The sequence below is a fragment of the Seriola dumerili genome, unplaced genomic scaffold, assembly GCF_002260705.1.
Source record: "Seriola dumerili isolate Sdu_G_001 unplaced genomic scaffold, Sdu_1.0 BDQW01000199.1, whole genome shotgun sequence".
Lineage (NCBI taxonomy): Eukaryota > Metazoa > Chordata > Actinopteri > Carangiformes > Carangidae > Seriola > Seriola dumerili.
The window spans coordinates 438,490-464,485 of NW_019174454.1; the positions used below are offsets into that span (position 1 = coordinate 438,490).

Here is a 25,996-nt window from a genome sequence, read left to right on the forward strand (position 1 = left end):
TTGGTAACTGCACTGAAAACTAATGCCCACAGTGTCATTAACAAACACTGTGCCTTCATTCCTTACGCTTCTTCGGGCATCCAAGTGCAGAAGGTTTACACTGGTTATGTCTGAGAGCATCTACCTCGCTAACACTTGTACCCAAACTTCAGCCAAGCACATGTACATGCATGCAAGGCCACAACAACTGAGCACTCGTGTACAGTGTATATCAAGGCTACCGCCTTGAAGTAATATGTTGAGTGCCTCCAAGCAAAACTACATTCCACTCATCTTTTTCTCTCTTCTCTCAGTCTCTCCTGGCTGATTCTGCACCTGGCACGAACCTGGTGGTTTTTCCACATCAAGTTCAAATTGTTTAAAGGTTAACCAGCTTGAAGAAAATTTGGCCGTGGTTGAATATGGTTAGACTTTAGCTGTAAACAGGCAATTTTGTGCTTCCTTGTTTCTGTAGAGCTCAGAGACAGATCCTGGAAAATATATTCTGCCGTCTGTCTAGCAAATCGACAAACAAATATTTGTTCAATCCCCTGAAAGTTTTCACTTTCACAATATGGATAAGTCTGATGATAAACTATTTTATGCAACTGAATTATCTATTTATCTTCCATAAAGTTCATAACTGCATGATACCACTTCAACAGTACCACTGCGGTTCTGTTTGGTGATGTTTCTGTCAAAAAAGTCATTAGATTAAAGCCATGTTTTTGACACAGCAATGACTGCTGTCTTACTACACTTGTTTAGGCACAAAAGACATAAAAAGGCAAAAAAAAAATCAGTGCGGTTACACAAAAGGGCAGAATGTCAATTTTGTCTACCAGACACTGTAACCAGTCACAGCAACTGTAACGCAATTCAAAATGAAAGAGAAACAATGAAAACTATACACCCCCATATCGACATGACACGACATGAAGACGGGAGATCTTGGTGATTTTTGAGAAAAACGTCACCAATGTGGGTATGATGATTAACAGGTAGAGGTATAGCTAGTTTCACCGAGCTATCATGGTCAGACAAGCCTAGAAATTGGTGTCATTGAGCTGTACTAGAGCTCCAAACTGATATCATCATCATCATCATCATCTTAGAACAGGAGATGAACTGAAATTCACTGGTGGTAATCTGCCATAGTGTCTGGTTAAATATGCAAACTAATCATTGCCACTATTTCCTAGTTTGGCTGATGGTGACGATTTTCCACATACAACTTCAGTTTTTTGATTACAAAATAGCTAATTGACCTCAGGCATTTAGCAACCCAACAACAGAGACAGTAATGCAACACCTAATGGTTAAACTTTTAATGCTATAAAGTTTAATTTTCAGTTTAAACTTCATTCAGGTTGCCAAAACCACACCTTTGGTCAGGGCATCACAAATTTAGTGATTAAGTCAAATGCTTAAACACAAGGATTCAACATTAAGTTTTGTTATGCCGAGCACTTCAAGAATAGGCAAGGTAGGCAACTCTGAAGAGAGAAATTAACCTCATGCTTCTGAAATTTTTTTTATTTTACTTTACGCTGGGCTGTGAGGTCCTTAAGACAGTGCTGAACAATATTTCTGCTGCTATTTTAAATAATCTGCTGCTGTAAAAATACTTTTGGTCTTATAGCCCTCAAAAGGTAAGATACTCTTTTTTTGCCTCGCTGGTGCTGCCCCTCAACTGTTTGACTGGGTCAGATGAATGTGGTGAATTATTCTCATACTGTAAAGTGCAAAAACTAACCTGACTGTGCAAGTGGTTTAAGTGGCAAAAGGTTATCTGTACAGTCATCTTGACTGGATTGCCCTTCAGGGTGTACAGACAGACAGACACAAACTTTCTGAAGAGTGTGGAACATTCACTTGTAACAAAAAAAAGCAAAAAACAAAAAAAAAAGTGTTTGGTACAGCACCTCCTAAAATGTGGACAACAGTCCAGCTGGACAATCTACCACAGATGCTAATGGAGCAAAATAAACTGGAATGTGGTTTCTTAATAATAGCTTTGTAAAAGAACTTAACATCAGAGCTCTACGCTAAGGCCTCAAAGAGGAAGAGGAGACACAAAAGAGTGTCTTGTCTTCCTATTCACACTAATATTGCTGTGTGAATCTCACAGGAAACTGGGGGTCAAAAAGCTAGGTTTTTTTTCTGAGAAGTGAAGCTGTGAAATGAGTCTTCCCTGCGAAAGAGAATAATTGGCCTAGTTAAATGGGCGCGTTTCCTTTATTTTTTCCTCAATGCTTTGTTACAGTTTCCAAGAGCTGACAGACAGTTGACTGTAGACATTTCAGCAACAATGTACAGGAGAGACTGTTACTGTGCTAGCAGCCCCTGTAATTTCAGGACATTGCCATAAATTCGCTTAATTCACGTCTGTTTTCTTTGTTAATGGTTACGATAGTATTTAACGTGGTCCAACAAGTTGGATGTAAGACGATATGACAACTATTTAGCAGAGAGTGGCACAGCACTAGCAAGCATATGTGTTGTAGAAAGCCTTTCTGTCCGTGGGCTAACGTTAATGTTACCCTGTCATAAAAGTCTCTGTCTCTAAAGTGGTGCGAGGTAGAGTGAGACTTAAGGTACAACATAATATAGTTCAGGTTGGGAAATTAGCTAACGTTGGCTAACTAACTCTTCGTCTCAGCTGACTAGCTAACTTAACGTTAGCAACGCCAGACCTGCAGCAGCCGAAGATTAGCTAGCTTATCGCTAGTTAGCTGCGGTTAGCTAGCAGTCGCCCTAGGCACCCAATGCTGTGGCTAACGTTAACGGCGATCACCACAAACCTTGTCCATCAGTTTCCAGCATTTCTCCACCGTCTTTTTGTCCACGGCCCCAGGCTGGTGATGGGAGTGGAGGTGGTGGTGGTGTGGCTGAAAGGCATCCTTCATCATTCCGATGAGCCCCCCGCCTTTCTTCAAGTTCCCTGCCATGTTCGGGCTCGGCTAGGGTCGGCCAGAGCGGCAGACAGGCGATACAGGGCAGGGGTGAGGGGGACCGAACCGCCGCCTGGAGTTAGCTGGACCGGGCGATGGTGATCCGGCACCCCCCGGCGAGGACAGCGCCCGAGTAGCGAATCCGAGCCAGGGTTCGACGGGGGGTAGACGTAAGGAGGGATGACTATCGGATAAATGCTCCCATTAGTAAACCTACCATCAGTTTGCCAGATAAATGTCCCGATTGTGGCTAAAACAAGCCCCTCAATCACTCACACCCTGTGCAAGTCGCTCTGTGCTGCAGCTAGCTGCGCTGCTGTCTCTCTCTGCAGGGACCCACGCAGGCTAATTAGCAGAGCACCAGACCTGTCTCCACTCGCCCTCAGCTGGAGGACAATGGCACAGTTTCTCTGCCCAGAAGCCTTGTAGACCGGAGTGCGTCCTTTCCTCTCGACAAGCCCCGATGTCGTTCCCCTTTTTTTGTCAGCGGCAGCTCTTCTCGCCTGTGCTGTGTCTTGACGGGAAGTTCAGTGGCTGTGACAGTGTCAGCCCTCCTCTGCGGGCTGAGGCTGACGACAGAGAGCACTCACCGATGACTGAGAGGAAGTTGCGCTTAAAACTGCGAAAGCCTCTCAGACACACACTTACGAGAACAAGGGAGAATAAATAATTGTGGGAATTAAACATTGCCTTGTATTTTTCTGTTTCCCCCCGTGACGTGTATGTGCGGCCCTTTCCTTTCCTGTACGTCCCCTTCCGTTCGCTACCCCCTCTCTCCCCCCCTCAAAACCCAAATTCCACGCCTTCCTTGTGCGCGTTCATGATCCATGAATGTACTCGGGTGCGCGCCTCTGCCTGTGCAGCATTCATAAAACGTTCAAGAGATGCTGAATGCAGCCCTGAATTCTCCCAGTGCGGGCCATGGTCACCCCTGACAACAAAGGACGCTTTGACATGTCTCTCTCAAAGTAAGGATCCAATTTCATGGCCCGTGTGCATGAGTTAAAAAGGCAGAGATACCCCAGTCATGTTGTGATTGGCCGTTATCTAAGTCAATCAGCTTTCAACCAAGCTGGACAGTTAGTGCCATGGCAACTCACTTTGGCAACCAGTGCCCAGCAACAAAGACTCATCCCTGTCTGTGTTTAGTGAAGGCCTTGTGTGTGTGTGTGTGTGTGTGTGTTTGTGTGTGTGTGCCTCGAAAGGACTAGCAGGGCAGCCTCACAGCAAGCAAACATGCCTCCAAAGAAAAAGACAAAAAAGACCACAAAAAAGAGTCCAGAAAAAAGTAACTTTTCTTCTCAAATGATTTGGATTTTTTTTCTTGCTTTTGTGCTGCTAAACTAAATTTTAAGTATTATTGTCTTGTTGCAGGTGAAAATGACTTAGAGACAAAGTATAGGCGCAGTATGCTGGATATAGCCATCCTACAGGATCGAATTGGTGAGCAGCTATTTTAAGTTCTTCTATAGAGTGTGCTTTAATTTATAAACAGTCCAAACTACTATGCATTACTTACAGGGTCAAACTGAAGGTGACTTTTGTTAAGCATAAATAACCTATTTCAGTTTAAAGTGCACAAATACTTGCGCTCTTCTGTCTTAAAAATGCCTGATGTTCCATGTTCTAGGGCTGCAGTTCATTTTTCAGTTAACTTATTGATCATTTAGTGTGTTTGTATGTGATCTGTCAGTTTCATGGATTGCTTCAAATTGCTTGTGTTGAGCAACATCCCCAAACTCAAAAATATCAAATTTATTTTTATATAAAACAGAAAAAAAACACCACATCCTGTTGGAAATTGGAACCAGCAAGCTTTTGGCATTTGCATTTTATATGACTTATACAATTATTTAATTATCAAAATAACATTTGATTAATTCTCTCTTGATAAACGAATTAATTGATAATTAAACTACTTAAATATATCTATTGTATGCTACTTTCTACTTCTACTCCATTACATTTCAGAGGGCAATATTGTACTTTCTGACAGTCATAGTTAACAGTTACTAATATGATAATGATATTTAATAGATAAATCCATTGTTAAGCTCCACCTTGCCCAGCTACAACAGTAAAATGTCATTTAAAGCATTTATTAAATCAGTAATAATAATCCAGTCAAAGTAAACATGGTTCTGCATTAGTACTTGAATATATTTTGCTGTACTTTGGGTAAGATTTTGAATGCAGGACTTTCATGTGGAATGGAGTATTTTTACATTGTTGTAGATTCACTATTACTGAAGTAAAGTAGGTCTTGTTAATTTGCTGACCAGTGGGAGCAAGACTTGTCAATTACCGCTTACATGTTAAAGCATAATTATATACTTGTGCATGTTTTACTATGAGGCTTTTGTTTATCAACATAACTGTAATTGGAGTAGTTTTTACGGGCTATTTCTACTTCTGCTTGAGACAATCTAAATTCTACCACTCATCTGTACATTCATTCATGCATGTGTTTGTGTGATCAACACAGCTTTACAGTGTGAGTCTGTAAGAAAGATCCAGTCTGATAGAATTGACCTGAGCACACGCATGAGAGACATGGAGCAGAAGCTGCAGCACGAGAGACAGGACCACAGGGACGTCAACTCTGGTACGGTACAGACGGCATGAATCAACAATTAGTCTCTCTTTTAATAACCTGAGATAAAGTGTGGAACCCGTTGGGAGTGAGGACAAGGGGTGTGTTTGCCAAGGTTAGGCTAATTTTTGAGGAACAAAAAGTCTAATTAGTCGAGTGCCTAAGCTGATTGCTGCTTTAGCCTTACAAAGTGAATCAGCAAAGAAGGCTAAGTCCAACATCATTGACACAAATGTCATTCTCAGCCCTTAGTCGCCAGTTCAAAACCATGCAGACAGAGCTGACCAACAAGGTGAAGAGACTGGAGAAGGAGGTCAGCCAACTGAATGAAGAACTTGGTATGAATACATCTAATTTCAAAGTATATACTTCAATGAATAAAAACATAGGAGTGGCAGTTAATTCCCAAATTAAAAGTGAAGGCATGTCTGTATACATTTGTCTGCCTAGCCCTGTGTCAGGAGGAACTGAGGAAAGAAAAAAGAGAGCGTGAGAAGATGGAACGGGACAAGGACGCCACCATCGCTGACCTCCTACACAAGCTGGACAACATGGAAATGCACTACGAGAAGGTCCTGCATGTGAGTAGAAACACAAGCCAATTCAATTGAAAACGAATACATAGTGATTAAAAGAAAGCTTTGAAGAAGTAGCCACAAACATCACAGGTTTTACTTGACGCCCCTTGCACTGTAAACTTGCATGATCTAAGCCAATTAGGATAGACGCCATTCCCTCAGTCTCTGTTCCTTGTTCACTTTTCTAGGGTGACTTAATGTGGTGTGGTGCTTCCCCATGTCTGTGCAGAGAGATCAGGCTTGTGTGATCTGAAGGTTTTTGCTCAGCAGAAATGATGGACAGGGAGTAGCCTTTCCCCATAATGGTCAGGTCTGTGCCTGGGTGTGTGGTGCTGTGCGAACATTAGGGTATGAAAACTTGAAAAGTGCTTGGGTCTCACAGAGCAGGGCACTGAGACCAGCCCTGTGTCAACTGGCCAAGACAGGTGGGCTGTGTTTTTTATTTAGGCCTGACTTAGTTGTGACTGTTCAATTGCATTATGCTGAGCAGATGACTTGGTCTAAAATGCCAGACCAGTCTGATACCAGTTGCTTTTTCTTCTTTCAACGTCTTCTTTCAAGACTTTAGATGGCTTTTTGTCTGTAGAATTGTGCACTCCAGATCAATATTGTTCCAGTCGATTTCTTTTTTTGATACCACTAACAGTCGCTTTCAACAAGTCAGAAATTCTAAAATCTACACATAATTTATCTACATATAGGGGACTTTAAGGGCACAGCAGGGGGTCATCAGAATTTGCTGTTTCAGAAGCTTGTGTCAAACAGAGACATAACTATATGTATATACGTACATAAAATGTTGTAATTAGCATTCCTGCTGCTCCACTACTCACATGAAGGAGAATCCTTTGTTTATGACCCGGGTCAGAGTTTTGTCCAATAAATCTATACGTTAACATAACGTTGTTGTACTCACTACCATCACTTTGGAGATAACAGTTGCTGGACAGACAGTTTTTAAACAGTTTAGGCCTCACCCAACTGTTCTACTGGGCTCTGTTGTGGGTATACATGGTTTTTAGGCTATGATATCCACAATAATGTCATACAGTGTTATGCTAACCTTTAGGCACATTATATTGTGTCAAACCAGGAAAATAAGACACAGGTTGTGAAATAGCAGAATTTTCCATTAGAGCACAGTGGATGAGGAACGGGGTCAGTATTGGCCCAAGTTGGCTGAGCACAGAAAGTACATGCAAAATTTTAGTGCACAGATCTTTAAAAATAAGTGATCAAGCCTAGAGCCCTGTTAGAGGACTCAACCTGTGATTATAGCACAAGGATGTTAATATGTAACATTCTCTCTTTCGGTATGACACAGAATCTAATTATGTCTCTTCTTCATCAGCTCTCCTGAAACTAATCACAGTTAAAGGTGGAGGGTGGGGGGTGGGGGTGGTATAAAGTCAGACAACTGGGTGATTCTAAGTGAAAATTTTAGCTTGCATCTCATTTTTACATATGTTTTCTGCAGGATACTCTGGACAGCCTGAGTTCCCAGCTGTCTGTGGCTCGACAGAAGTGGGAGGACAACAGCACAGCCCTTCATCAAAATTACAAGGGACTGCTCTCTGAATTTGGCCTGAATGCAGTGGACATCTGAAAGATAGGCTCCATACCAATGAAAGCAGCTGATCTTATCAGTGGGACACATTTGTTTAATGTGGTCTCTACAACTTGGTTCTATTTGATTTGATTGTTGCATCTGTGTTTGGCTCGATTGAAAGCAGCGTCGGCGACAGCATCAATTTGCAACTCACAATTTAGAGTGCCTAACACACAGATGAATGTTGCTATTATATAATATTTCACCATCAAGGGTACAAAATAGGCTGAGTTATCTATGCATGCATTCAGCAGTTCACCGTGTAGTGTCTGTAATGTTGTGTAATGCCCACTAGATGTAGCAAATGACTGTTTATAGTTGGGGAGATGGTGGCCAGTATTTATTAGTTACCCAGGCGTTCTTAGGTTGTATTTGTGTGTATTTTGTATTTGTATAAACAGGTGATATACTTTTTGAGGCAAGATATTTTTTAAGATGAATAAAAGTATGTGAGGATAAGGATTACACTAACATGGTGTGAAATGAGTGAAATTGGGAAAGAGTGTACTGTACTGAACATAACATAACATTTACCAGTAAAGACGATCATGATCTTACAACACGTAGGCACGGTAGCAAGAATAGCAATGTAAATACAATTTCTCAGGCTATGCTTTATGCTGTGTCAGTCGACCAGAGGCTAAATATGGTAACAGGTGGAAGGCGAAACTGGCCACATGAGCCACAGAGACGTAAGAGACAGCGTTACCAGCACTGCTGAACTGTAATACTACTACACCACAGTGGTGTCATTCAACCCACAACTATGACAAAAAAAGAAAACACAAGGAAGGAAAATATTAAACAGTAAACAAAAAGTAATGCTTAGCGTGAGGTAGACTAACAATAGAGAGCAACAAGAGAAAGGCAAAATAACAGTTAATGATCCAGGAAATATGATTTAGCTGCCCAGCATCAATAAAACCTGACTTCCCCTGCAGGGAGGCAGATAAACAGATTTTACTTCCAAAGCTGTCATTTGTGTGTCTTTTTCATGGCCTCTCATCTGCGAGGTAATGAATCATTTACTCAGGGATTAAGATAATTCTGTGCTCTAACGACCAATTAACACAGGAACTCAAGAGGCCTTATCTGAAAACCGACATTTTCTCCTCAAACCACAAGGAGCTGTTGCCTTCAGAGGGTATGTGTCTGTTTGCTTAAAGGGTTTAATGGGGTTGACTGCAGTCATCCCAAAACTGAGATATGCATAATGTACCTGTTAGTAGGGGAACACAAAATGAATATAAAAATACCTGTGGTGGAAAAAGTACCCAGTAAGCCTAAAAGTACCAATACAGCAATGTAAAAATAGTTCTTTCCAAGTAAAAGTCCTGCATATTACAGTAAAGTACTGACATATTATCAGCCAGATGTACTTCAAGTATCAAAAGTAAAAGTTTTTGTTCTGCAGGAAAACGGCCCCTGTGACTGATCTTATTATATATGACATTATTACACTGTTAATTCTAATGCATCAATGTGCATGTAGCATTTTACTGTTGCGGCTGGTTGTATACAGTATATCTGTATACAGATAATACAAATAACTGTATATAATACTCCAGCTTCAATTCAACGAGTTATTTTAGTCCAGTGGTTTCCAACTCATAGGGTCGGGCCCCCTTCCAAAGGGTCACAAGATAAATCTGAGGTTTCATGAGATAATTAATCAGGTAAGAAAGAAGATAGAAGTAAAAGCTACTAAAATGTGTAATTTCTTTTACTTTCCTCTAACTTCTACTTTTTTGTAAAATATTGGATAATTTTACCTCGGTGGGCCTTGAACAGTTATTAAATGAAACCATCTGAAAGGTTTAAAGGGGAAATGTCTTCGGGGAACTGAAAGTCACATCTGAAATATTACAAAGGGCTCCAACTAAACACTGTAGGTCTGTAGACACTGCTTTCTTTTATGGTATAACAAGCCAATAGGACCCACTGCTTTAAGCTTTAACAATTTGGTTTATAAGCACAATATGTTTTTCTGTAAAATATTAATCTGAAAAGTAGACCAGTAATTATAGCTATCAAATAATTATAATGGAGAAAAAAAACTACAATATTTCTATACACTGCAACATATTGTTGTGAAGTAAAAGTATAAAGTAACATGAAATGGTACCATACCTGGTAACAAAGTATACCTACTAAGTATATACCTAAGGTACAGTATATAAACCTTTTTCCTGCAGGTTTACTTTCTTTGCACAACTAGCAGGCAGAAAATCATGTAAGATGCTGTTCTGTCCGTGTTGCACATGATTAATGAACTGATTCTAATTTGAACCCTAAAAATGTTTGTCTGCTGTCATCGAAGCATCTGCTCAGAGATAGATGATCCTCTATAAAAAAGATGGCATCATAATGGAAAGTGACTGAAGTGTGCTTTAATCTTTAGAACTTTAATCCAAAGTCATCAAAGACTTTCCGTGCACACATTCAACACAACCGAGTTTTATGACTATTTTATATGTAAATAAAATAGAAAAAGAAAAACAACTTCTGTGGCTTTGCATTGACCGATTTTCCACCATTAAAGCTGACTACTTTCATTTTTGTGGTGAATACCTGACGAGGAATGCTGGCTGCTGCACCTCAACTGGAATTTGACTTGGCCATCTACTGCGTCTGTTCAGCTTTTTTGTAATGATTCAACGAGATGGCCCCCAGCTGATGAATCAAGATGCCCACATTGTGATTTCCCATGGAGGCAAGTGCATGAGGGAGATCACATACAAATACACACGCATGCACGCACACACACACGCACACACACTCACTCAAACCCACTCAAACCCACCCACACACACAACTAGGTAATCAGTGCTATCCCATCTGTTGGCCATCAGTCAAAGCAGGAATGAATAGTGAGGGAACGAAACACAAAGTAAATGAAGCTCAATTTTATTTCTCTGAAAGACAAACAATGTAAAGATGTTTTGGTCAATATGTTCAACAACAACTGTCAGTGAACAAAAGGCTGTATAACAGCCTTGACAGCATCTCACCTTGGAGAGAATTCTTGCACTCTGAATACCTTTTCTTTGAGCACACAACAACAACAACAAGCCTTTTGCAATTAATTGCCAGCAAATCAATAGGAAAGCTCTCACTTAAAAATGTGCACCAGCCTCACTGTGTATTAGGTAGTTTCCTCTGATAGTCTGTTATGTCTTTCAATCAGTATCCTTGGATCCAGTGCTCATTAGTGGCTGTTATGGGGCGGATGTATACATGCACGCTGTTAACCTTGGGAAATCTGCTGTCAAGAGAAGAGGAAGCAATTGTTTGACAAAGAGATGCAATTTTGACAGTGGAAATGGGACGAACAGATTCAGCAATTGCTATTGGAAGGCAATAAAATAATACTGAATGCAGTGTTATAGAGCCACGATGTTCTGAAAATGTCTAAATGTCTCAGGTTTCATGTTTTGGTTTCCCAGAACTGGGCATAGAGCTTGTTACGCACTCAAAAGTTTTATTTTGTGTGAATTTTATGTGAGTAAAATGTAAAAAAAAACAAAACATGTATTTTGTGGAATGCACTGATAATAAAAGTCACTCTTCAAGTGTATGGGATGTGAGCTGTTAGCGTGGCAAAATGCATCAGACTCAGTACACCATAATTCCTAAATCCTTGCAGAATAACAAACATCTACAGGGAGAATGGTATTGCTATGTGCTACAACTGGGTAAGCTCGAGGAGTGAAGTAGATTTTCACACACCTCTGCAGGCACTCAATGCTCATCATGGGCTCCATAAATCCAAAAGCAGCTAGGCAGTGGTGGGTAGAGATGCATTTAATTTATGGACCTGGAGCACCAGAGGCAGAAGGAGAAGCATGAGCGCGATGAAATAAACTTGACAGAGCAGTGACATACAGGTGGCGGAGAGCGTTTGTATGTGTGTGTCACTCTTGTAAGAGTTATGTTGGTGGGCATGTGTGTGTGTGTGTGTGGATATGCAGTGCGATATGCAGGTTGGTGACGTACTGAAAAATGTGTCATCTCTAATGCTGCAGTGGAAAGATTGTGAGACAGGCACTCAGAAAGGAGAGAGAGAGAGAGAGAGAGAGAGATAGAGAGAGGCAGTCTGAATTAAACTGTAAATCAGATGCAGGGTGTTGTGTGGTGTTCACTCACTATCCTTAGGAGACAGAAGTATCCACTAAAAATCACAGTGATAGATGGACTACAGGGGAGAAGATGCGTATATAGCACATGAGTGAGTTGTTAAACTCATTAGCCTCCCTTAGACTTCCCACCCACGCAGGATTCACAAGTGTGCAGACGTTAATGTAGTTATGGGAGAGAAATGAGAGATACATTATATGCATCAGTTCCTCCTGGTTCACTCAACAATTGTCATGTTTACCCAACTAGAAACCCATATATCCTCATACTGCTTCTCTGCATGTGTTCATGTCACAACAAAACAGGTGCAACGTCTGAGTACTCCTCCCGGTTGAATAATAAAACTCGAAACGCAAAGTGCATTCACAGGCTATTTAGCATGACAGATCTGAACAGCTCAGAAGGTCAAATAAATCAGAGCAAAGAAGAGACAAAAGCAGAACCCCACAGAGCGGAGGTTGTTTTAAGAAATGTATTTATAATGGATTAAAAATATCAACATAAGAAAATAAAGCATATAAAATATAGCAGCCAAACCCTGCCATCTCTCTCAGTGGTCTCCCAGCGAAGGTCTCCCAGTGTTTCAGAGGGATTTGTTTTAATTCTTACCCTACTGCTCTTCATGCCTTCAAGGTAATTGGCAATCTCATTCCAACTACGCTTGATTTAGCACCCCTGTAAATGTTTTTAGTGTTTGAGAAGTTAGCATCAGGTGCGGCGAGAGCCTTCTTGCTCTCATGAGTTCCTTAGTGACATTCAGCAAATGGATAGAAACTTCTTTTATAAAACTGGTAATGAAATGTGGGTCTTTTTTTTCTTTGCCATTTGCTTGGCAATTTGCCTTTAACAAATTATTATATAAAGAAATAGAAAGTTTACATTAACTGTCTGTAAGTAGTTTTTTTCATCATTATGCTCACAATCTGCGACTGATACTGTAAGTGTGTCTAAATGGCATAATGTGTCCATATAAACATTTTACGCATGTAGGTCTGTATCTCTCTACTCTATTAACATATAAAAAAGAACACTTTGGACCATTACTGGGGAACCCTGCTGATCATACTGTATTTACACACCCTCTGTGGGACAATAGTAGCTCATTACTGGAGGACAAGATTCACTGGCGTGATTGGCTGTTCTGCAGATGATAACGTAACACCTCTGCCGACCCCTTTCATTGCTATGGCGTATCAAATCAAACAGACTCAGTGCCGTTTCAAACACCAGTGTGTTCTTGTGGGAGTTCAGACAAACTGCAGACCTGAGTCAAAAAGCCATTTGAAGTCCTGAAACATTTTTCATCAACTGATTGAGCTGACATCGAAAAAAAAAAAATAGAGAAGGGGTTGAGGGGGTTTGGGTTGGGGTGGGGAGCCCCTTCAAATAGAAATTCCACTCATTTGTGATTCCGGTCACCCAAAATGTTCAGCACCATCAGTTCACTGAAAACTCTCTATTAGTACTATTGTGCTAATATTACAGTTCACTCCAGGTCGGTCAGTGGTTGATCTACCACAGCATCACATGTTCACCAGCGTCTGAAACAGCCACCAATCATCACCATTAATGCAATTAAAGGTGCTTAAAAAATCTAGAGGAAATAATGTTGCTGTGCATATGAAATGGTAAAAGAAATGACAGAACGATTCAACAACAAGGTGACGGTAATGTAGGTAAGGTAATGTCTATGGGTCAAAACTATATGTTATGCCTAAGTGATTTTACATGAACATAAACACATTTAAACATAGTGAATGATCAGTGAGATGGAGACCTCCTTTAAACAATCACCCCTTCTCCAGGTTGCTACTTTAAAGAGCATACGCAAAGAATTTCTAACCACAACAACACGCAGGTGAAAAATGACAAGGATGCAAATAAAGTATGAAAGAGACACTGCAGCGTTACCTTCAAGCCATGTGGAGCTGGTGGCCTAGTTCTGAGGGAAGGAGACTGACAGAACCTGATGGGCAGATTTAAAATGTTGGACACATCAGAGATAAACAAGAAGCAGTAAAGACAGGTGGACGACCACTGATTCCCACTGTGCAACAGTCGGGCTATCGTACAGTAACACCTTCGAACTAGTCGGTTCTTTGGGAAAAAAACGACTCGTGTCACAGTCTATGAAAGTAACTGGATCCTAAGAATCCGGTTGCTGGTAGTTTGTTCTCACTTTTTCACTTCTGGAGGTATTGTTGATACGATGCAAATAAAGAAAGAGTTTCTTCCAATAAACACAGACAAACTGGATTTATATATTTCAAACAGTGATAAAAAAACTTCAGATCAACTTCTATTCATTTGATTTTACTAAACTTCAAATAGGCTTCCTGTAATCACCAAATTTGAACTGATACACAGATGATTATATGATAAGTCTGTTTTTCTCTGGATCAGTTTGCATTAAAAATCAGTCTTTAATATATTCTAAGTTTGGTTTGGGGTTTTTCAAGAGTAAAAGCATGAACATGTCAGACAGCATCACAGCTGATCTCAACTGAAAATCTCCTCTAAGCTGTGTGTAAAACATCACATTCAGTTTAACTGCCTTGACATTTAAAAGCACACAAGTCATCTGCTCATACCCCCCCGTTTTTTTTTGTTGTTTTTTAACCAGGGGCTTGATGTTTTTTGTCCTGTTCTGATATATGCTGGGTTTCATTCATACACAGGCTTGCCCCGATGAAACCTGAATCATTCTTGAATTTGCGAGACGGAGAAAATGCCCCCTGATAACGCCAACAGAGAGTGTGTATGGCGCAGGAGACTGTGTACACATTTTTAAGTGAGAGATCATAAAGAGAACAGGTGCTGCGACAACAAATGTGTCATGGTGTCAAAGATGTAGGACAGATGGAGTAGAAGCGATGTCAGGACAGAGGAGCGAGGAAATCAATGGATGTTTTTGTGAATGTGTGTGTTTGTGTGTATAGCCATCATGTTTTTGAGCAGGTATTCAAAACGGGGGGGGGGGTTCATTCTTTCAGCTACTCAGCCACTACTTTAGCAATTAATTTATCAATTCAATGAGCACCTGCCAACACTCCTGGACATGCATCGTTGTCTTTCAGAGATACCAACAGTTAAAACATTTTTTAATAGAATATCACTACTATGAAAGAAGTCCGTGGGTCTTTATGTCTCTGTTTGTTTTGTGGGTTGAGTTGAGTTTGTTGTCTTCTCAAGGCTGTGGTGCTTTCTTCAGCCACAAGGTAATACTTATGGTTTTTGGCACTTTCAAAATAAAAGGATTTGAAGGATGACCTTGCATCAGTCCGTTTATCTTTGCAGCTCTTCCGAGGCAATACACGCTCATACAGTAAATTGTCAGATAAAAAAAAAGGAACTTGTTTGAAGGTTTTTTTTTTTTTAAGAACAATAGAATAACAATATTCAGTACTGATAATCCAACAGAGGACAGAAATAATTTAAAAATGAAAAAGAAAGAAACAGCACAAAGATAAATGACTGAAAATACTGCATAGTACAAATGCCCCGTAGCTGTTTTTGCCCGTCCTGTTTTACACGGTACAGAGGGCCAACAGGGACAGACCACAACGAGACAGACTCATCAGTTTTTCCTATGACCAAGGAAAAAATTCACCCAAGGAGATTCCAAAAACTGACTGCTGGCTGTTGCCTCTAGGGCAAAAAAAAAAGTCACAGAATTGTCCTGCCCTTGAAGACCAAACTCCGAATGGCTGTATCAAAATACCACGTAATCTTTGATCCCTGGAAAGTAGAGAGGTGGCTGCTGGGAAAGTCAGTCCTGTTGGAATCACTGGGCGTTATTCAGGTTCACTGCTATTTGTGGTCTTGTCCCACTCTATGCTCTCCTCACTGTGTGTGGGAGATGGAAGGGCCCCAGTGGCCCCTGCTGGACGCATCCTCAGTCCCTGGAACCGTCGGCACTCGGGGCAAATACGGATGTGGCTGCACCCCCTCGCAACCAGGGCAGCCTCCTGCGCCAGTCTGTGGGAGAGGGGTTCAGGCAGTCCGGTGCCCCCGCACAGCTTGCCATTGCTGAGGCTCACAGCGGCAGCCCGCGCCCGGCGCTCCTCCAGGGGTAAGGGCCGTGGCCGCAGCATCGAAGCCGCTCGCCGGCGCCTCACCTGCAGGCTGTCGCGACACAGGATGATGCCCTGGAGCTCCCGCAGCATCTCCTCACACACTGACTGCTGCAAACACACACACAGGGAGAAAAAGATAGGGAAGAGGGGGATAAGAGAGGGAGAGAAAGGGAGAGAGGCCAGACAACTGACTGACTGACTGACTAGATCAGGACAGACTGATGGACATCACAGACACATAACACACACATATACACACACACACACACAAACACACACACACATTTCATGGTTATCTTTATAATCACTGAATAGTGGGGACAACAGAGAGATGGCCAGTGTAGTTTGAAAAATCAGCAATAAAAATAACAACACATATAGTACATATGGAATCCTAAACTTACACATACAGACATGCAACACACACATTTAGTCTCCTAGACTGATGATCAAGATGCAGCTAAAGTCAGGAGAGGCTGCCGATCAATTCATGCTGCACATGAGCATAGTAACACACAGGTAACCCCCCCACCCCACCCCACCCCACCACACCACACACACACACACACACACACACACACACACACACACACACACACACACACACACACACACACACACACACATGCACAGAAGTTAGAGTGAAATGTAAATGGATGCTGCTCAAAAAGAAGAAATCACATGAGTTGGTTTTCGACTTTCACATTCTGAATGTTTATTGAATTAAAATCACAGTGTGGAGTCCAAGAAGACAATTATCAGGTATCGTTTAAAGGAATCACATCAGAAATAATTAGAACACTGCATGCACATCTTTCTCGCATATATTACTCAACCATTTTAATGGTGTCCACGCCTCAGGGATAGCACAGCAGCAGATTCCTCACTAACAGCAGTGATCATTTTCTGGAAGTTTAAACTGGCCTTTGTCTGGAAGAAGACGTCTCTCCAAACAGCAGGAGTGCTGTGACAAGAACGGACACACTCCTCATATTGCTTTCTACTCCTTACTACAGATGAAGCAATCATGAAATTTATATAATTATATAAATATTTTTGATTTATCATTTATATTGTACAGGATAGGATAATAATAATCACACACTATAAGTGTAAACCACTTTAAACTTTTCACAGTGAAAAATACTTATACTTGCTTTCCTGAAGTAGAAACCTTTTATTTACAAACGCTTCTACTTCCCACATCCGGTTGTGTTGGCGGTCAGGTATTAAATTTCTGGATGACAGCAACAGCTAGTCCAACACTGTCCATCATTTTACCCTATGATGGAATGAATGACCTCTGGTCTCTGACAAGTGCATTTTGAGTGAAGATGTGCACACAATGCCAGACATCTTTTTCACTGAAAAGATAACTGGATTAAGGCTAAGATAAAACAATCACAATTATTTTTTATGAGGAAACTCTCATTGGCAGCACCCAGTAAGCATGTAGTCACCAGCAGTAAGATCTAACTACATTCAATATTCTATATTATGTGCAATATTCAATGTAATATATATGTATGAATCTTCTACCGCTATAAATAGAAAATAATCCGTATATATGTGTGTACTCTGAGTGAGGTATAAGTGAGGTATATCTTTGGTTTTGTGCTGATTATGTGTCAAAGGCTGGTCGGAGGAAGGCTGGGTGTCAAGTGGAACCCGAAAGAAGAAGAAGAAGAAGAAGAAGACACCTGCTACACTTCCTGTCAAAGCTGCGCACTGTTGGAAAGCCTAGCTGCTCCACGAGGGGGTGGGTGCCAGGGAGGGGAGAGGGAGACAAAGCAGATGCAGGTTAGATAGCCCTCTCTCACCTCATTTCCCGGCGTCTGCCTTAACATCCAGACAAACTCCAGCACTGCCATGAAGATAGCCACCAGCAGGCCACACACCAGCACCACGAAGATGCCGCCGATGTTCTCCATACCCAGACCTGGAGTGACGACAAGATGCAGCGGGAGACGCGTGAGTGAGGGAGGAGAGAGATGACGGGAAGAGGGATTCGTAGAAGAAGGAAACATTAATGCAGACAAAGTACTGCTCCACAAGTTGACGTGGAGCTGAAGAACGAGAACAAGATGAAGATTAATCCGTGACAAACCTTTGGCGCGGTGGTCCTCCTCCTTTGGACACTTGCCACCATCCCACCACTTCCTCTTGAGGATCTCCAAACGATTGTCCTCCTGCAGTTTGAGAATGGCCAGGTCAAACTCATCACGGTACACTGACCCTAGGGGGGAAGAGAGGGGCACAGCTCACAGATGCACAGTGCAAAAAAAAAAAAAAGAAAAGTCCAGACAAGGTATTAACCTTACAGCTGTACCTTCAGGGAAAAAAGAAAATCATCTTGTTTCCAGTACAACACACATTTCTATTACTTTTTCCTCTGTGTGAAATTATGTCACCCCATTAGAAGAATTTGTTTCAACAAAAATAAGATTTCAAATATATAAGATTGAAGGGCTTACTATGATTTCGCAGTGTTCTACGGGTCACTTCACAGTGTGCAGTATGGAACATCCGCCACATTTAAACATCAAAAGGATTGATATTAATCTTGTTTACTTTAAGGTGCGTTTTCCCCAATCTGCGGTTTGACTCAACTTGAGATCAAAGTGTAAATAAACCCTGTGTTTATACTCTCAGAGCAGCAATTGAGTAACTCAGCAACAGCTCCCCATTCTACAGGAACAATATTTCAAATTCTCACTTCTCCCATCACAGTGTGGAAAAAGCGGCTCGATTGAAGTCTAGCAGTAAGTCTCTTTTAGTTTCTCACTTTTTGCATCATTTTTCCCTCTTGATAGAAGCTAATGGTTTGGCTTTGTTGAGGCTTTACTTTTCAATTTAACTTTCCAATGTGACGTTTATACTGTATCCTTCAACTAACGCCCCTGCTCGTCATTCTTTCTTCATAGCTTCAACATGAATCATAGCGTATTCAAGCAAAAGCTTTTGTCCTCTGTTGCCTTCACTTCACGCCAAGAAGTATCTATCTGTCGATCTATCTATCTACCTCTCTCTGTCTATCAATTCTCCTTTTCTCTTCCCTTACTTTTAATCCCCACCCCGCCCCCTTTGTTTCTCCACTCACCCAGTGGCATGCCGATGCCATAGCCCTTGGTGTCCAGCAGTCCTCCGATCTGCGTCAGGTTGCAGTTCCTCTGGCGGTAGTACTCGTTCATGGTGCTCTCTAGCAAGTAGGCATAGTTGGAGTTGAGGACACGGGCGATCCCCTCCTCGGTGCTCTTCACGAACACACTTGGCTGCTTTGAGTGCATGAAGTTCCACATTCGCTGGTAAGTCTGGTAGCGAGAGTTCTGCAGAGTGGTGAGAGATGAGATATGAGAAACGGAGACAAAACCCACAGGGTAAACAAAAGTCTATCAGTCGTAGATACATATTTTCGACTTTTGCAGAAGCGGAGATTGATTTTCATTTGTTTTTCTTTTTTTGTTTTCTTGACTGATGGTTTTATTCGAGCTCTCTGATTCTCTGAAGGCAGTGCAGCTGTTAAATGTGAATTTTTCTTTTCTTTTAGCACACCTTTTTCCATTTCAATAGCTTCAGTGTCCACAACAGAAACTTCATTTAACATCCCCACCTGTCCTCTACTTTCTCTTGGCCTGTCTTCCCTGAGTTATTCAAGGTCCAGTGGATGTAAAAGCACTAAGAAAGAAGAGGCTAATATCTCTCTTTACTCCCCTTATATCATCCTTCACTGTCTCTCACCCCTGTAACACACTCTTTCTCTGTTTCTCTCTGTTTTTTCTCTTTCTCTAAGGTCAACTCTTGAGAGGATGAAAGAAGATAGTGTGTGTCTCTCTTAGGAGCCTGGACATTGCCCCATCTCCCTGAGGAGAAAGATATTGAATGATTGTGGCAAAGAACAGACAGGAAACAAATAAAACGTGTGGTTAGAGGAGGGAGACAGGAAGGACAGGAAGGTGATGAGGAGGATAACATCACTGATGGGCCATTGATCACAGGGGGCTCTGTGGTTGTGAGTGTGTGTATGTGGCTGTGATCTAGGAGCATAAACAACGTTTCATATGCAATTATATGTGTAACCTCTGACCTGGAAGAAGGTCATTGTGGATCCTCCGTGCATGGTGCCATACTCTATCGCCGTCTGATCTGCCAGGTCGTCTACTGACTCTATCGGCACCTCCATCCTCTGGACTGTTAGGAAGGCAGCCAGGTTGGCGGTGTAGGATGAGATTATGATTAATGTGAAGGCCCACCTGTGGAGGAAAGGCAGAGGACAAGAACATATGTATTCACCTATAAAAAATATGTAAATGGGCAGACTAGTGGATGAAGATAGATTGTCTAGGTGAAAGTGTAGGAGGTTTAAAATAACTGCGCACCTGAGAGAAGGAGACACTGCAGGATTTTCAGCGGATGAAGAGGTGGATGGATGAATGGGTGGGTGTGAATGGATAAAGGTGACAATGCTCGGTTGGGATGAAAGGAAGTGAAGTTTTAGCTGCAAAGGCAGACATACACAGACAATATCTCACATATGAACATGCACAAATGCCATCACTGTCTCATCTTGAACCCTGATGTCCCTGAAATCGGGAATGACGCTTTAAGCTCACATCAGAGATGTAACGCATTCCATGATGGAGCATTATGCACAAAATTAAAACAGGACAGGATTGAATGGAAAAGCTGAAAACATGCAAATGCACTCATGTTTGTCTCTGCAGACAATACTAACCACACTCCGCTGACACAACGTGTGGACAGAGCTCTGGGAGCAATGGTGGATCCTTGCTGCATGAAGCCTCCAACAGGGAACCAGAAACTGTTGCCAAGCGAGTACTGGTTGATCAGCAGGTTACAGCGACCCTTTAGACACGGGTGGGGGTTGTACCACTCATAAGGCGTCAATCTGGGGAGAACAAGACAATGCAGTTAGACAACGGAGAGAGTCAGAGGAGGAACACAGCCAACAAGAGTAGGAATGAGAGCTGGATTAGGTATTCTGATGAGAGCAAAACTCAAGAGACAGGGAGAGAGCGAAACGGAGAAAGAAGTGGTGAAAGACGAGGAACAAAACAACTCTAACAGTCAACTGAGCACAAAGTAACCTTGGCTCTCTAGAGAGAGAACCAACCTGCTTCTTATTCCCCATGTGCTGCCTACTTAAGCAGTGGGGTGACGGCAAGGTAATTGGTATGTTCAAATGCTGTTGCATGAAGCTAAAGTCATGTGACAACTCTGTCATGTGCTAGATTGAGACAGCAGTGTTGTCTTTTTCTCAAAACTAGAGTGTAATTCCCATCTGATCTGTCAGAATCAATAAAGATTTAAACTCACATTTATAAGTCTATCTTAATACAATACTCACATGCCCATAAGTACACTGAAAGAGTTATTGGTTGCTGTAATTACTTGTCCTGTTCATACTGGCTTTGAAAAGATCTATTCCTCAATCCAGTGGGTATCTTCTAAAGTGTTTACTTGCTGAGCTCTTGCTGGAGGACAGTAACTCAAAGAAGGAATTTGATGCTACAAAGACTGCATCTCTGGTAAATACCCACTTGATTTGTTTTGGACCCCTGAAACCTCATCTAAGCTTCTCCAGCTGAACTTTGGAATGTGTTTTTGCAGTGACTGACAACTTTGTCAATGTACAGTTCAGCATGTGAGTATTGTTTTAGGACAGACCTGAATAAATGTGAACCTATTGAACCTATCCTATAAGGCATAATTCCCTGTATGATTATAAAGGAAATACTGTTCTTGGCAAAACTTGGTTAATACATAGTATCTACATGACTGACATGAACAAATGACATTCCTCGCCTTCCGCAGATGTTGTTCATATGGCAAATTAGATTGTTTACAGAGGGAGTTACATTAGACATACAATTTCAATTTTTGATAGTTTCTTCATAGGATCAGTGCGTATTAACAATGTTTTAAATGTATACACAATCGTGTTTTGAACAGCAGTTGTGCCAGTTCCCAGCATGTCCAGCAGGTGTCACTGTGACGCTGGAGACCCGCCACTGGGAGGAGAAACTTCTCTTTCACTGTGATGTGGAAGATCAACGGAAGAGAGAAGCGAGAGAACAGACACCTGTTTCCTCCTCCGTATCACCCCCAAACAAACCCTTTTGTCTTATCACTCTCTGCACTCTACCCCCTTTTGTTTGTCTCTCTTTGTTTCCTCTCTGTCACCTGTACAGAGCGTATACTAGTGAGCTCTTCACCTGGCCACCAGAAAGAGGACGCAGCTGACAGCCAAGTAGGCCAGAAGCATGAAGAGCCAGACGCCAGGGGAGAAGGGATCCAGGAAGGAGAAGTAGCCTGGCCTTCTTCCCTAAAAAAACAAAACACATGCATAGTGTACAGAGTTAAAATCATTACAGCCTGCTCAGGTGAAGAAACAGTTTGATCCCATGTTCAAATCACTCAAGCCAACCCAAGAAAGGCTTCAGTCAAACAAGGAAGTGAGACATTATATACTTACTTGTCATGGTGAAGACTAAGTAATTAGCAGCAGATGAAGTTTACGAATTTCTAACATGTCACCTCCATGCAGTGAATGCCAAGATTAATAAAAGAGAAATGTTACTGAGTTTCAATGTTGATTCGTTTTCCCCAGGCCCAATTTGGTCGCTGTTAACCAACATTTGCTTCAGTCTGTGTAATTTGGAAAAGATGGAAAAGGTGACTGGGACAGTAAATAAAGGGATTTTGATGTGATAAGCATAGATTTCCCTGTCCTAAACTGATAGCACTATAATTATATGAATCTCATTTGCATGTAAACATTCAGATCAACACTGTATGAAAGCACAAACTCAGTCTCCCATGAATTGTCAACAGAGTGGCACAGGCCTGTATACTGATACAACACCACAGATAAGAGGGTTTCTATCCCAAATTGTGCCGCTGAAAAACAAAAAAATAATCAAATTAACCGACAACTATTTCCCGTTAATTGGTATACAGTATGTTTTTACATGAAATTACATAAGATACAGTATTCATGAAGAACAATTAGAGGTCAAAATAATTAACAGAGATAAAGACAACAGCCACCATTTGTGCTCTGCTCAAGGTTGTATGTGGCAGAGGGAGAAAGGTCAAATAATCAACTAAACCATTACAGCCACATTAAACAGAAATTCATTTCTGTGACCTATAGTTGACTTCCTGTATGACTGGGAGTGCACAGTGTCCCAGCTCGGAGGAAAAAAGTGAAAGAGATTAATAGCTTTTGCTTGGACAAACGGCTAGCTGTGCCAAAGCAGCTATGGGCTGTTATGTATTGGTTTGGATTGGTAACCAGTAGCCGAGGAGATAAAATGGCTGAAATAAGGTTGGCAGCTTGTAGAGCGATGGGAATATAGGGTCTAATTTCGAATGTTTCATTATCCTGCGTCAACGGCTATTGTCCTCTAAATGAAACCAATTACTGGTGAACCAGGGCCAAGTATCAGAGTGATTGTGTGGGCTTATTTATGTGTGTGTCCGTGTGTCTGTGTGTATTTGTGCACATCATATTTCTTATGTGCATATTCAGTGTATAGCCAGGCTGACCGAACATCAGCGTGGGAATATGGGCCATTTACATACAGATGCACATCCACCATCTGGTAATGACTATGAAATGGAGGTGGTTGCTCAAGCCAGCAGGACAGTTAAATAGTGGAGGCGATCAAACTACCAACTGTCTCATCTTGGGGGCCACCTGATGGCTGAGTGGTTAGGGTATATACCCACATGGGCATAAATGCCTTGAGCAGAAAGTCTAGGATTCGACTACCGACCAGCTGCACCATTCACTGCGTGGCATTCTCCACACTCTCCTTCCAGCATTTCCTGTCTGTCTTCGCTGTCCGTGGGAAATGAAGGAATAAAAATGCCCCAAAAAATGAGTAAAAAATGAAAAGATTTATCTTCAATATCTGCGTCAAAAGGCAGCACAGTGGAGCCCACCTGAGCAACCCCAAATCGTTTTTATGCAAAAATACTCTATTAGGTACTCCTAGGGGACATCACAGATGCCAAAACACTGCAGTAATACATTTGCGAGGCCCTTGAAAATTAAATTTGCAGCAAGAGGGTGAAATTATTTTCGGTGGGCATTTGTTATGATAAACGAACCCCCATTTAGACTTGCACAGAGATGAAAATTCATTAATGTGTCTGTAATCACTTGCATATTAGCCTGACTGAGTAAAATAGGAGCGGTGCAGAAAGCAGGAGAGGGGAGTGAGCTTCTAATTTTTTAGCATGATTCAAATCAGCTTGCCAGACTTAATGTCTGTCAGTCTATCTATAGAGGGTAATGCTTATGATGATGATGATAGCTGTCTGAAAATAGAACAGTGGAGTAGTGAAACACACAATTGCCATCTCAGAGGTAGAGTACTGATGCAAAGTGACAACCACTGCCATAGCTGCTTCTAGTTGGCACTGGCATTAGTGGGGTAACAGCAGTATGTGCTGACATGAGTCCTGTTTGCTGGTCCAGTTTGGTGCATGCTGAACCAACGTTTTGTTAACTGCTTGGCCCGCTTGTCCACATCTTAAGCTCCCACTAAGGTGCTATTATTAAGATGAAGAGAGCTGCAGAGACGCAGGACTCTCGTGCTAACAAATGGTGGAGAAGTGAAGGTGCAGGAGAGCAGATCGGAAATAGAGATGGAGAGAAAAAGGAAAACAGGAAACCAGTAGGAGTTGTGCTGCTGAGGAATCCTGACGCTGGTGCTGTAATATGTGTGTTTTAAGACTCAGCGACAAAGTCATGTTTTCAGGAGTTGAAATTATCCACAGTGAGGCTGCAGCAGACACACTAATGAGCATACAGAGATTCCGAGAGGCTAAATGAGAACTGCACAAAATGTATTCAAAATCTGTGTGCACATTTCCAAAATGTGTCAAGATATTTTTATCTGGAAACACTTTTTTTTCCATTTCACAAACATTTCAGATAGAAAGAACAGGCTAAATGAAACTCTTTAATGAGCATCTTGTGACGACAAATAACATAATTGTTGGTACTGTGATGTCTGGTCTAATCAACATTGATATATTAACAATAAATCAAATAATTATGTGTAATGTAAAAAGGGCCGATAGTGACAAAACAACAGAATTAACTGACTTTGCAATTCCTCTTCTCTCTATGAATCATTTTACTACTCTCACTGCTCTTATCTACTCCTGCTCCAATAACCCCACTGTACAGCACATTGCCCAGGACCAAACAGCAGACAGACAAAGTGAGTGATATGCCGGTGAACATAGTGGAACATTTAGCAGTGAAAGAGCAAGATATTTCCCTCAAGAGTTGGTGGAGACCAAAAACAGAGCTGAAAGTAAATATTGGATTTACATGTGTCAGGTTCCTGAAAAAATGAATCCAAATGAATGCTAATGTTTCTCCTTGTCTGCTGAATATATCAAGCAACTGTTGGATAACATGTTAGCCATAACAGCTTTACAAAGGTGCTAATGTGCCAATGCTGTGTTTATAGCTTGCGCTGCCAAAAAATATGTTTATGCCATGTTTACATTTGTTTTGCCACAGCTTCAGAGTGCAGTCAGTACACTAACTAACTGTGGAGGTGGCCCATAGGACAGGTGGACTAACTCCTGCTTCCTGTTATGTACTTATGAAACAGTGCATTTGTCCTTCACAGAGGTTTACTCGATTAATCTCTGAAACTGTCAGAGACATTCATTATAAATAACTTATGTATTCAAATATCTAGCGTCTTTGGCAATTCACAAGTTCTCGTAGATAAACTGACTTGAGAGAGCAATTAAAGAAACCCCAAGTACCTCCCAGTCCATCTAAATGCCCTTGGATTAATGTTTAAACAGTGAGCCCATATAGGTGGTCTGCTCTCTCTTCATTTTGGAAGCTAAGTCTGTGTGTGCAAGACAGACTGTCAGTAGATGTGTATTGGTGTGTATGTGTTTGTGTTTCAAAGCTTGTCAGCAGCTGTCTAGGCTGTCAGTCATCTGTGCTTGGGCAATCCAGTGCACAGGAGGCACCAGTGCTGAACACAGAGGCAGCAGGTAGTTCACGT

General features: G+C 41.6%; 3 protein-coding genes across 6 annotated transcripts in view; 1 reads left to right on the forward strand and 2 right to left on the reverse strand.

The window, feature by feature from the left end:
• Positions 1–3,621, reverse strand: part of cbl (Cbl proto-oncogene) — a 38,562-nt gene extending 34,941 nt beyond the window's left edge. For both annotated transcript variants that reach the window (XM_022753794.1, XM_022753793.1), the window contains exon 1: positions 2,784–3,621. In XM_022753794.1, the coding sequence (XP_022609515.1) occupies positions 2,784–2,930 (147 nt within the window). In that variant the 5' untranslated portion in view covers positions 2,931–3,621. The remainder of the gene's footprint in view (positions 1–2,783) is intronic.
• Positions 1,359–8,184, forward strand: ccdc153 (coiled-coil domain containing 153). Of its 3 annotated transcripts, none has more exons than XM_022753796.1 (6): positions 1,359–1,465; positions 4,308–4,376; positions 5,419–5,538; positions 5,772–5,864; positions 5,977–6,107; positions 7,582–8,184. In XM_022753796.1, exons 2-6 carry the CDS (start codon positions 4,343–4,345, stop codon positions 7,708–7,710), a joined length of 507 nt encoding a protein of 168 aa, XP_022609517.1. In that variant the 5' UTR covers positions 1,359–1,465; positions 4,308–4,342; the 3' UTR covers positions 7,711–8,184. The 3 variants fall into 3 exon arrangements, with proteins under 3 accessions (XP_022609517.1, XP_022609519.1, XP_022609516.1); XM_022753798.1 differs by lacking the exon at positions 1,359–1,465 and adding an exon at positions 1,519–1,631; XM_022753795.1 differs by lacking the exon at positions 1,359–1,465 and adding an exon at positions 4,144–4,221.
• Positions 8,185–15,490: 7,306 nt separating this feature from the next.
• The window catches only part of grik4 (glutamate ionotropic receptor kainate type subunit 4), a 144,540-nt gene continuing 134,034 nt past the window's right edge, over positions 15,491–25,996 (reverse strand). The window contains exons 13-19 of the mRNA XM_022753799.1: positions 22,160–22,269; positions 20,659–20,832; positions 20,011–20,176; positions 19,027–19,252; positions 18,034–18,162; positions 17,747–17,865; positions 15,491–16,034 (exon numbers count right to left, since the gene is read on the reverse strand). Of these exons, the coding sequence (XP_022609520.1) occupies positions 15,645–16,034; positions 17,747–17,865; positions 18,034–18,162; positions 19,027–19,252; positions 20,011–20,176; positions 20,659–20,832; positions 22,160–22,269 (1,314 nt within the window). The 3' untranslated portion in view covers positions 15,491–15,644. The remainder of the gene's footprint in view (positions 16,035–17,746; positions 17,866–18,033; positions 18,163–19,026; positions 19,253–20,010; positions 20,177–20,658; positions 20,833–22,159; positions 22,270–25,996) is intronic.